Source organism: Rhinichthys klamathensis, unplaced genomic scaffold (assembly GCF_029890125.1).
Source record: "Rhinichthys klamathensis goyatoka isolate OS25496 unplaced genomic scaffold, OSU_Roscu_1.1 h1tg000523l_1, whole genome shotgun sequence".
In the NCBI taxonomy this organism is placed as follows: Eukaryota; Metazoa; Chordata; class Actinopteri; order Cypriniformes; family Leuciscidae; genus Rhinichthys; species Rhinichthys klamathensis.
The window spans coordinates 2,108,928-2,121,237 of NW_026607002.1; the positions used below are offsets into that span (position 1 = coordinate 2,108,928).

At 43.3% G+C, this 12,310-nt stretch overlaps 3 protein-coding genes across 3 annotated transcripts in view; 1 reads left to right on the forward strand and 2 right to left on the reverse strand.

The window, feature by feature from the left end:
- The window catches only part of LOC130073047 (gastrula zinc finger protein XlCGF57.1-like), a 754,620-nt gene that overhangs the window by 645,562 nt on the left and 96,748 nt on the right, over nucleotides 1-12,310 (reverse strand). The gene's annotated exons all lie outside the window — the stretch shown is intronic.
- LOC130073068 (gastrula zinc finger protein XlCGF7.1-like) overlaps nucleotides 1-12,310 on the reverse strand; it is a 277,485-nt gene that overhangs the window by 168,446 nt on the left and 96,729 nt on the right. The window lies entirely within an intron of this gene.
- Nucleotides 1,398-4,154, forward strand: LOC130073099 (gastrula zinc finger protein XlCGF7.1-like). Its single transcript, XM_056238536.1, has 2 exons — nucleotides 1,398-1,652; nucleotides 3,157-4,154. Exons 1-2 carry the CDS (start codon nucleotides 1,595-1,597, stop codon nucleotides 3,909-3,911), a joined length of 813 nt encoding a protein of 270 aa, XP_056094511.1. The 5' UTR covers nucleotides 1,398-1,594; the 3' UTR covers nucleotides 3,912-4,154.

Sequence of the window (12,310 nt, forward strand, 5' to 3'; positions counted from 1 at the left end):
GCAGATAACTGTGAAGTTTGATGGTAGACTAATGTACTGTTTTTCATTTGACTATTAGCCTCTACCGTATTTCATTACTGTATTTGTACTAGTCTATTTCGTTATTCCAATGTCTTTCATTTCAATTTGATTTCATTCAGTTTGTGTCATAATCATCTTTTATACCAAGCAAGTGCACCAAAGAAATGTGAAAGACTTTATTTCATTGTATTATTTTTGTTTCTAAATATTTGCTCCTCTCGACCGCTGTCCTTTATAGAGACAGCGGCCAGAATAAAGCCCAAAAAGTCGTTTTTGTATCCTGTGTTGTTTCATTCAACCACTGGTTACATAAGGAAAGAAAGAAATAAGAAACAAAGGGAAGAAGGAAAGCTGAAGACTATCAGTGAATTATCTGACAGGGAGCAAAGACATGTCAGAAAAGCATGGAGGAAAAGACAGAAAAGACACAGGATGATGGAGAAAAGACAGAAAGAGGTGGAGACATTTTGCAGGGCTTCCACACCACCTAGCACTTCCAGTGTGTGTGATCAGACACCAGTGCACACACACACTGTGGGACAAGGGGGAAAACAAGCAAATATCAGTAACTATAGAAAATGACACACACACAGTTCAGTGGTTCTGGAGATTTATCTGAATGACTCATAAACAAAATGTTGGAAATTTGAAAATGAAACAAAGTGGTTCTGAAACAGTCTACATTGTAAGTTGTTGGGTTTTTTTAGGAAGAAAAATCTATGAGCATACCTCTTCTCACTTGCACCTCAAGACCCAAAGTATAGAATAGCTCTAGGTGTTCTTATAAGATTTACTGTCAGATCTGTGTCTGCCAGATGTACTGACTGCATATGTGCATCATAGTTATTTATTTATATTAACATAAAATGTGGACAGTCTGATTCAGCCATGGCAAACTAAGTATTGTGGTCACTACCAAAACATTACTGTCACTACCTAAAATGTGCAGTCACTACCGTTACATGGGTGTTTTGTCAAAAATAAAGTATATTGAATTATCAACTAAGATGTTATGATAGTGTTTGGTTCAATGCATATTCAAACTAATGAATCCTTAACTTTGAAATCAGTACGATAAACTGTATGCCTTCTACAAAGAAAGATTGGGTTGACCCGCAGCCTTCACACAGAAATAGGTATACTGGCCTTCAGAGGTAATAGCAAAACCTGACAAGTGGATCATTGTAATGTGTGATTACAACCCCTTCACACACAGGCAATAAAAAAAGGATTCATTTTAGAAGAAAAACGACATATAGCACCTTTAACAGCCAAATTCCATGAATACTGAATTTACACTGAGCTTGATATGAAGGCCAAAGTGTAAATTAAGTGATCATGGAATTGTTTCTAAACGACGATTTGCACCTGGATAATCTCGAGTGATTGTAAGTGTGATGATCATCTGCTAAATGAGCAACAAAGACCACAATTCACTCCTTCAGTCAGTGAAGCTCCCACAGCCGTTCATGAGAGTTTAAATGCTGGGGAATATTCCCATCTTCCCACAGGAGAAGAAGAAGCAAGCAGGAGGAATTACTCCAGGAGAAACTACGGACATACTATTGTAAAGATGGAGATTGAGGAAGAACCCTGCAGAATAAAAGATGAAGATACAGAGGAACAAATAGGTTGGTTTTTTCCTAGTTCATTCTCTTTAAAGGTGCATTGCGCAACATTTCATGTTAAAAATACCCGTTTTTCTAACCCATACATGCTTAAAGGAGCAAGTGTGCGTGTGCGTGTGGTCCATGAGCGTGCACACCTCTGGTTGCAGTTCCGCTTGTCGCTAGAGGGGGCATAGTTCTGCAAAAACTCAGAGACTTGCGCTATGCACCTTTAATGACCGATGAGGAACATTAGGATGAAAACTGACATATAAAAATAACATCTAAAACTAGATACTAGTAGATTCAGGAGTAAGCTGGATTTGTTTTTGTTTCTCATGTATCCTTTTATTAAAGGTAGGGTAGGTAGTTTTTGTCTAAAAAACTTTTTTCCAAATTTGTTTAAACTGTCTTTATATATCAATGCATAATTAAAATGTAAGTACTCTGAAAAAGAGATTATAAAAATCGAGTGTCTGTCTCAGGGCTGCAATAAACACAGCTCATTATTCCATTCGGGACGAATGAAATGATTGGCTGGGCGACTGTCACTCTCACTTGCTACCATGGCTACCACCCCTGCTGCTTCAGGAGCCGCCCACATGCGCGCACCCGTTTGGCTCAAGGAGGTGAAGAGGCACGGACGGAAGCTAGTAATAATAACAATTATGGCAGAGAAAGAGCAGTCACAATTCTCAGTACCTGCATATACAGTCAGCGAAGGCAAACGAGTAAATAAAAGGAATACAGTATTCGCACGACCTCTTCTGCTTCGCCCTCGACCCCGGACCTGTCCTTGAGCCGGTGACGATGCGGTACTTGTCTCTGAGTGTAGTCCTCATCAGAGCCAACAGTGCTTTCAACGTGGACGCTCTTACATGCAAAACACCGTATATGTTATGAATCTTACGCGAAATTCACCTTCATCACAGTGTAACTGATGGGTACGGAAAACGTGTATCAATGAAGCTATTTATAGGTTTGCCTTATTTTAGTAGCTCGTTACCGAATCAAACTCAATATATTTTAAACTTTACCAGTATCGATATGCTAGCTTGATAGTAAGTACTAACAGCCATGTTAGTTGTTTATATTCATAATGATAAAGTGAGTTATTTTATTACTTGTGATTCTGACATGATGTCACTACATGGACTGCTCCTCTCCGTTCTGCGCTGGTAAACGCGTCCTCCTCCAGCTGACGAGCCGCGGTCGGCATCGTGCGTTCATGTGTTTTGGGGGCATGGCTTTGGAAGGAGCCGAGAAGGGAGGGGGTGGAGTGAATAGAATAATGAGCTGTGTTTATTGCAGCCCTGAGAGGACTACAAACACTAGATTTGAGTACTTACATTTTAATTATGCATTGATATATAAAGACAGATACAAATTTGGAAAAAAGTTTTCTAGACAAAAACCACCTACCCTACCTTTAAATTATGTGAATTTAATTTGTTTATTTTAGACCTAATGAAAGTGAATGAAGACAAACTGCATCAGTTTCAAAAACTGCATTATTTCACAAATGAAGATGGACATGCAGTCGTTTCAAAGACTGAAGAGAATTTCACGCAGAAACAAGCTGGAAAATCTGGAGTCAAAGGATCTTTAACCTGTTCTGAGTGTGGAAAGAGTTTCATACGTAAATCAAACCTGAACATACACATGATGATTCACACTGGAGAAAGGCCTTTTACATGCACTCAGTGTGGAAAGGGATTCATTCGCAAAGGATACTTAAATGATCACATGAGAATTCACACTGGAGAAAAACCGTTCACATGCTCTCAGTGTGGAAAGAGCTTCAGTTACAAAAAAGCTCTCAAAGATCATCTGCGCCGTCACTCTGGAGTGAGATCATTCAGCTGTGATCAGTGTGAGAAAACATTTGTTTTTAAATCAAACTTAAGAAAACACCTTAAAGTTCATGCTGGTGTGAAGCCTCACTTTTGTTCTGTATGTGGAAAGAGTTTTTCACATCTTGGATCTTTAAAAGCGCATGAGCGTATTCATACTGGTGTGAGACCTTATGTGTGCTTTGACTGTGGAAAGAGCTGCACTTCATCCAGCAACTTAAAATCACACCAGAGAATTCATGCTGGAGAGAAACCGTACAAGTGTTCACACTGTGGAAAGAGTTTCTCTCGGTCAGGAAACCTGAAAGATCATGAGAGAATTCATACTGGAGAAAAACCGCACCAGTGCTCTTCATGTGGGAAGAGTTTCAGCCATTCATCTAGTCTACTGAAACATGAGAAAAAGCATTGCCCGAAGATGTCTGAGTGAGCAAAGTTCACTTTCATAACTTGTAAATAAGCAAAAGATGGAATTACATTTAATACAGTAATTTAATCTAAAATTAGTATTGAAGTTTTAATGTTTGACAAGGGGAACTGGTTAAAATGGTTGTGAATTGCATTGTAAGTGTTGCATGTGTTGTTCTTCCGACACCCGTATTGATCCTCTGTTGTGTTGCACATGTGCAGTAAACACTGAGTGTTACTGTATACAAGATGAACTGAACAGTAAAGCAACAATGTGAAAATACTCGTGTCAGTGTCATCGCTCAAGCAGTGCATGGTCATCTCATACAGATGGAACATAAATAATAGTTCAGAAAACTAGTGTGTCGCCATAAAACATTATAATTTATGAAGGGATGTGTTTTGTTTCTTTCTGGTTTCATTATTTTAATTGTACATGTGAGGCATTTTGAAACAATGGCAACAATAGTCTATCAAATATCATTCATATCACAAACAACTTGTTTTTAGTCTCGCTGTTTAGAGGTGATGCATTGAGAACATATTGAAGACTTTATTGGATTGAATCACTCTCTGCACATTGTGAAAATGTGAGAATTAAAAATGAATAAAACTAGTGATTTATTCAGGTATAACGAATAGATTTAATTTAGTTTTCATTCAATCAAGGGGTTTAACATTGTATTCAGCATTGCTAATGAACTAGTAGTAGTAAACACTAATTCTTTTTGGAAAAATGGCTCCAGTTGTTTTTCTATGTATATTTAAAGAGGCGATTCCTCTCATAATATGGACTCTGAAAAACACATCACTGAGAGAAGATGAAATGGATACTTGTTTTACAGCTGCTATCTATTTATGAAAAAGGTCATTAGCTATATGGATATAAATGTTATATTTTGACAAACAATTTTGGCCAAAAAAGTAATGAAAATGTACTTATTTTGAGCAGATTTTGTGTACTAGTCGAATCCATCGTGATTCATGAAACTGTCATAAATACGAGGGGAAGCTAGATGCAGGTAAGATGTTTATTATAAATAAACAGAATAATGGTCAGAACACACACAACACTGGGAACACAGAACTGGCACGTGGCGCAGGGACTTCGATAGGCAACCAGGCGGGTGATGATCTCCGATGAGGTGTGGAAGTTTTACCAATAGCACAAAGCGAGCAAGCCAAAACAAAACTGCGAATGTCCCGAGCCATTAATGGCCACCAAAAATCGTTGCTTGACCAAAAACCTGGTACGATTGACTCCTGGATGACACGCCACTTTGGAACAATGCCCCCACTGAATAACGTCAGACCGTAACTGCTCCGGCACAAATAATCGATTCGGTGGACCCCCTGGCGGAGGCGTTACCCCTTCTAAGGCCGTCTTGACCTTCGATTCCATCTCCCACGTGAGTGTGGAGACAAATAGGTTCTCTGGTAAAATAAACTCGGGAGTGGTCGGGCGTTCGGAACGGTCAAAAATACGTGATAAAGAATCGGGTTTGATGTTTTTAGAACCCGGCTGGTACGAAAGAGAAAAATCAAAACGACGGAAAAAAAAGAGCCCACCGAGCCTGCCTGGAGTTGAGTCTTTTGGCAGTTCTGATATATTCTAGGTTCTTATGATCAGTCCAGACGATAAAAGGTAACCCCGACCCTTCTAACCAGTTGCGCCACTCCTCCAACGCTAACTTGACTGCCAACAACTGACGGTTACCAATGTCATAGTTACGTTCGGCAGGGGATAATCGATGAGAAAAGAACGCGCACAGATGTCTGTGGACGAACGTTGGGAAAGAACTGCGCCTACCTCCACCACAAACTGACGTGACGGATCTGGGGCTACAAGGATGGGAGCCAAAACGAAGCCGTTTTTAAGATTGGTGAATACAGCCTCCGCTGTATCAAACCACCTGAACGTAGTTCTGAGGGAGGTCAAGGCAGTCAGAGGAGCGGCTAGTTGGATTAAATTGCGAATAAAACGCTGGTAGAAGTTGGCGAACCCCAGAAACCTCTGTAGGGCCTTACGGCAATCTGGACTTGGCCAATCTACTATAGCCTTAACCTTCTCATTGACGAGTGCCTGGAAGACCGCTGGGGAGTTGGACAGGCCGAACTTCATGACCAAATATTCAAAGTGCCCCCTGGGGGTATTAAAAGCAGTCTTCCATTCTTCCCCCTTCCTAATGCGGACCAAATTATAAGCATTACGTAAATCCAACTTAGTGAAGACTGATGCTCCCTGCAACCTCTCGAAGGCTGAAGATATCAACGGCAAAGGATAAGTATTCTTTACCGTGATGTTGTTCAACCCCCGGTAGTCAATACAAGGTCTCGAATCCCGCCCCCGCTGGAGAAGAGGAAGGCTGGATGAACCCCGAAGCTAGAGAATCAGAAATATATTTCTCCATGGCCTCCCTCTCTGGAACAGAGAGTGAGTATAACTTGCCTTTAGGCGGAGACTTACCTGGCATTAAGTCTATGGCACAGTCGTAGGAACGGTGCGGAGGGAGAGAAGCAGCATGGGACTTACTGAACACTTCCTTCAGGTCCTGGTACTCGACGGGCACGTTAGATAAATCCCCTGCCTCCTCCTGAAACACAGTAACAGGTACAGAGACGGACAAGCAGACACAAGACAAGACTCATAACACTGTGTACTCCATAACAAAATAGAGTGTTGGCGCCAATCCACCCGGGGATTATGTTCAGTGAGCCGGGGGTGGCCGAGGACTTTGGGAGCTAATGGTGAGTCCATGAGGAGAAATGGTATTGTTTCTGCATGGTTGCCTGAAGTGATGAGTGTAATAAGTTCAGTAGTGTGTGAAATACTGGGAAGCTCTAGTCCATTGAGTGCGTGAACAGATATCTTGCAAGTGAGTGAATGAACAGGAATCTGAAGTCTCTGAGCGAGCTTACTGTCTATAAAGTTCCCTTCTGCTCCTGAGTCCAGTAAAGCTTGATAGGTGTTTGTGCCGGTTGCCCATCTTAGTCTTACCGGGAGGAGCATGGACGATGGTGATGAGGTCTTCTCGGCAGAGATCCAGCTAGATAAGTCCGTTCAACTTCGGAGGAAGATCCAATATGTAAATTTCTCTCTGAACACGGTCAGCCAGCCCACGCAGGAACATGTCCCACTGTGCCTCCTCGTTCCATTGGTACTCGGCCGCCAACGTGCGGAATTCGATGGAGTAGTCCGATCAGGGTCCGAAATTAACACCCGGCAAGCGCCAAATGCGGGTAGATTTTCCATTTGGTGAGTAATTCTCAAAAGGCTATCCGCCCCACTGGCGGGTGAATGTTCATACCAAAATAGTAATGTAATAAAATGTTTATTAATACAATTGCATTTTGTAATGTTATAAAATATCTGGGATGATGGCTACGGACATGACGGAGTTGTTGTGTTTGCGGGATGGGAATTGAAAACCGGTTTCACTCGAGAAACGGTTCTAAGTTTTATGAACCATCGCATCGATATTGTATGCCCTCGACGTTAACGAGTCCTCTTATCGATGCTCCTGATCCAAAGCGAATTTTTGTCCCGCCATAGTCTTATTTGATCGGTGAGTAATGTAGACGAACTGCTGCGCGTGTGACAGGGTGCAACTGAAGAACGAGCAGAGAGAGAGCCCCGGTAGCGTGCACACTCTTTCTCTTCGGAGCCAGGCGAAAGTATAAACAAGGCTTCAGCATCTCCTAACCGCTGTCTTGCTCTCTCTCCCTGGCACATATTAATCAAAATAAATCGACACGATGGTAAAAGGTCGGAAGACCATAGTTTCATGTAGAGGATTCCGATATTTTTTTTTCTGAATTACCGCTGGGTGTGAATTGTGCTAAAATACCCTATCTTCTCTGAAAAACGTTCCGCACATTCAGCTGACATAAACCACACTTTAAATAAACGAAAAAACCTACCCAGTGATTAAATGTTTTCTGTGTTGACACAAATCTTGTGGGATCTCCTAGCTGCCGGGATAATCACACAACGCAAACACATCCGATAATGACAAGTCCAATTCGCGAACTATTGACTCATTTAAACCGATTCATTTTAATGAATGGTTAAAACAACTTTCTAGTCCTTCGGTTACTGATCGGATCAGTCAGAGTAAATGGAGTAAAAAAATAGGCAGAGTAAAGCTAAAAATATTTTTTAAATAATTATAATATATTATTATTATTGCATTATTTTATTAAATATACAATTAATACATTTCATTTGTACAGAACTATTTTCATAGGCACCAGCACAAAAATATTATTTTAATGTGTGTAAATTGTGTAATATATGAATGAATGAAAGCCTTTATTGTCATTGCATTTAAGTACAATGAAATTATAGAGCCACTCTAGTATGTGTGTAAATAAAAGTAAAAATGGAAAATAATAGACCAGAAATATAATGACAACAATGTTTAAAGTTGCCCTAGAATGGGGTTATTTTATTATTTTATAATGTTTCCTGGGTTGCCCTTATAATGTTAGTATGTTTTTTAGATCAAAAACAGTCATAATTTAGAAATAAAAGGCATTTTTCCTAGCCTGATTTTAGCCTCTGATTTAAACGCTCTGTTTGAAGGGGCGTGTCTGCTGTGGGATTCAGTGTATCCGCCCACTGCTGTGATTGGCTGACATGCTTGCATATGAAATAGATATTACATGTGAAACTCTCTCGAATACTTTTACTACAGCTATTATACGTTTTTACTATTACAGCTGTCGAGATTAACGAATCGTGAGAAGTTTTTAAAGTATTTACATCTATTCCCATCACATAAAATGTTGCCTTGATGAGCATTGAGGAAGCAGATGACAGTATGTTGATAGCGAGAATGAAGATCTTATCATTGCAACGCTGAAATCTGATCATTTGCATATGAACAGCTCGCACGCACGCGTGTGGGCGTGGTCACATTAGCACTAATCAGCTCAGCCTGTCGTTGCTTTCATACGAATTACTTAAACAGAGAATATTTGTTTTTGATATGATTTACATAATTTAAAAATGGAGACTTCAAGCTTTGTAAAGACATATGTTTCATGTCACAGTGACAAGCATTTGCTGAGTTACAGGTCATATTCTGTCATGTTTCAGAATGAACTTCACATTGAGAGAGAAAGGAAAACGCGCATCATGTTTAATTTCTTTATTTTACGAAAAACACAACATTTTTTTTTTATTATTAGTGTACACAAATAAAAGAAGACATTTAACAGTTTTGAATGATGTATAACACTTGCCTGTATGACAAAAAGAGACGGAAATATTTGAGTCTATTTTGCACTGATAAGAAAAAAAGCGAGACAATCGCGCCACCGACCCCAGGGGGTTAAACGCCGCAAGCTGAATGGGCTGGTTCACAAAGTGATCAGACAACACTTTAGGTCGGAAAGCTGGATTCGGCCAGAGTGTAACCTGATTGTACTCAGGCCCCCATCTGAGACACTGTGGACTCACCGAGAGGGCATGAACCTCACCTACTCTTCTGGTTGACGTTATAGCCAAGAGAAAAGCAGTCTTCATCGAAAGACTCTTAATATCAGCTTGTTCAAGTGGTTCATAAGGCGGTAAACGCAGGCTGTTAAGCACCATCTGAAGATCCCACTGGGTATGCATTATCCGTACCGGTGGATTAAGACGTAATGCTCCCTTAAGGAAAGCCACCACCAACTTTTCCGCACCAATTGATTTCCCCCCCAAGGGGTTCCGATGTGCTGACAAGGCTGCCACGAATATACCCTTAGAGTCGCTGGGGACCGCCCAGTGTCCAATAAATGTTGTAAGAATTCCAACACTGAACTGATGGAACAAGTGACTGGGTTAACAGACCGATCTGTAGACCATGAAACAAAGACTGGCATAAGTGCGACGTGTTGATGGGGCTCTTGCATTCATGACAGTGTTCCTCACATCTGCGGAACACTGTGAGAGCTCCTGCTCAACCCCAGGGGCCATACACATAGACTCAACCTGCCCGGTGAAGGTTGCCAAGCTCCCCGTTCATTTGTGACAGTAGGTCCCTCTGAACTGGCAATGGTTGTGGTGGACCGGTCGTAAGGGCCAGCAGCAGACTGAACCGCGGTCTCGCTGGCCAGCAGGGTGCCACTAGAATAAGCCTGTGTCGTCTCATCTGCACACGCCTCAGCACAGGCCAGAGAAGTGGAATTGGAGGAAAAGCATAGAGGAGGAGGTCTGGCCAGTCGTGGGCCAGGGCATCCTGGCCTAGTGATCCCTGCTCCCCCTGCTCCTCCTGCTCCACAAACCACAGCGGACAATGTGTTGTATTCCTGCTGGCAAGGAGGTCGACTGCTGCGGTCCCATAAAGTCCCCAAACTGACTGAACCACCGCCTTGTGCAGACACCAGTCCCCTGGCTTCGGACCCGATCGAGAGAGTGAGTCTGCCACACAGTTGCAGTGACCGGGAATGTGTGCCGCTCTGATCGAGAGGAAGTGCTGGTTTTCCCACAACAGCAGCACTCGTGAAAGTCGAAGGCAAGGTAGTTGCCACACGCCCTGGTGTTGCCACAGCCCTCTCCATCCGGAGAGAGAGGCATCTGTTGTCACTACTTCTCTGCGGGATGGGAGTGGTCCCATTGGTACACCCCCTTGTAGAAATTGTTCCCGTCTCCAAAGCCTCAGGGAGACAGAGCAACTGGTTGTCACCACAACAAGGGTCTGTCGGTTGTGAACTGCTGACAACCGTCTGGCTATAAACCAACGCTGAAAAGGACGAAGGTGTAAAAGTCCTAAGTGAATGGCCGATGAGGCTGCCGTGAGAAGGCCCGATAGCCGTAAGAAGTGAAGATAAGGTAGCTTGCGCCGAACCTGGAACCTCGCTATGGCTCCTCGTATAGCCTGCCTCCTGCATGCTGTGAGGGTAGCCCTCATTATTCTGGAGTCCAGATGTAATCCCAGAAAACATATTGACTGGCATGGAGTAAGGCAGCTTTTCTCCAGGTTTACCCTCAGTCCTAAAGCAGTAACATGCTCCAGTAGGCGCTGTGTGTTGTTGGCTACCTGCTGAGGGGATCTGGCACAAAGCAGCCAATCGTCCAGGTAAGGGAGAATCAACATGCCCTCCCGTTGTAGAGGTTCTAGTGCCACTTGCATACACCGTGTGAATACACGGGGAGAGAGGGAGAGGCCAAATGGTAGGACTCGATATTGGTATGTCCTGCCCTGGAATGTGAACCGAAGAAACCTTCTGTGATGAGGTGCAATGGGGATTTGGAAATATGCATCCTTCAGATCCACAGAGGTAAACCACATGCCGGGTTCGACTGCTTGTAGGACATCCTTGACACGCAGCATGCGGAAAGGAAGGTGTTTGAGACTCCTGTTCAAGCGTCTGAGGTCCAAGATTGGCCTGAAGCTTCCATCCTTCTTGCGAACTAGGAAGTACTTTGAATGAAATCCCCCCGGATGGACCTGGGGGTTTACTAGCTCTACCGCACCCTTTTTCAGTAGCTTCCGGACCTCGAGAGATAGAGAAAGAGCTTGGCGAGGGTCCAGAACCACTGTGGGCCGAGTGTGTGTGCATAATTGGGGTCTGTGACGGAACTGAAGACAGTAGCCCCTGTCGAGTGTGTCGAGGAGCCACTTGTTGTTCGTAATCCCTCTCCAAAGTTGTAGTTGAGAGGTTGAAAAGTGTCCCATCGCAGACCCTGGATGGTCACCAGCGATGGGGAGCGGTTTCCCTACCCCTGGGGGGGGCGACGATAAGTCGCCGCAGGGTGAGCAGGTGGTCTACGAGCACGGGATGCCTCCCTTCTCGAGTTATACCCAGGTCGAGTTGCCTGCTGTACAGGCCTGTAAGACTGTCCCTGCCTGTACTGGAGTGGATTTGCATGACGAACAGGCATTTTTTGTGAGGATGGTCCATAATTCACACTGCGCTCAAAGTGCTGGGAAAGAGACTCCACTGCACGAACTCTGCGCTCAAGAGCTTCTTGAGCGGCTGGATCAAAAATCTGCCCGGGTACCAGTGGTAGTTGACGAAGATTGCTACGGCAAGCCTCTGGAAGTTTAGACTGTGCTAGCCAAACCTGCCGCCTTGCCTGTGTAGTAAGCCCAAGAGCCTTTCCGCTAGAGAACGCGATGGAACCCAAGGGTTGTAAGGAAGCCTCAAGTAACTCAAATGTGGTATTATCTGGTGGGTTAGTACTCAAAGCAGAATGAAGTGCTAGCAGAAGATGAGCCATGGAATTCCCCACACGACTCAAGCCTGAGACAGTATTATAAAACCTGACCAGCAGATCATCTGTGTGTCTACACTCTGGGTTGGGACAGCGAAGATTGTGTCTAACGCCGTCTTCACACTGGCAGTTGAAATCAGCTCCGTAATACGCAATACGCCCCCAACGGACGTCGTACTACACAGTGAAAAGCGTCAGAAGCGGGTAGAACAAAAATG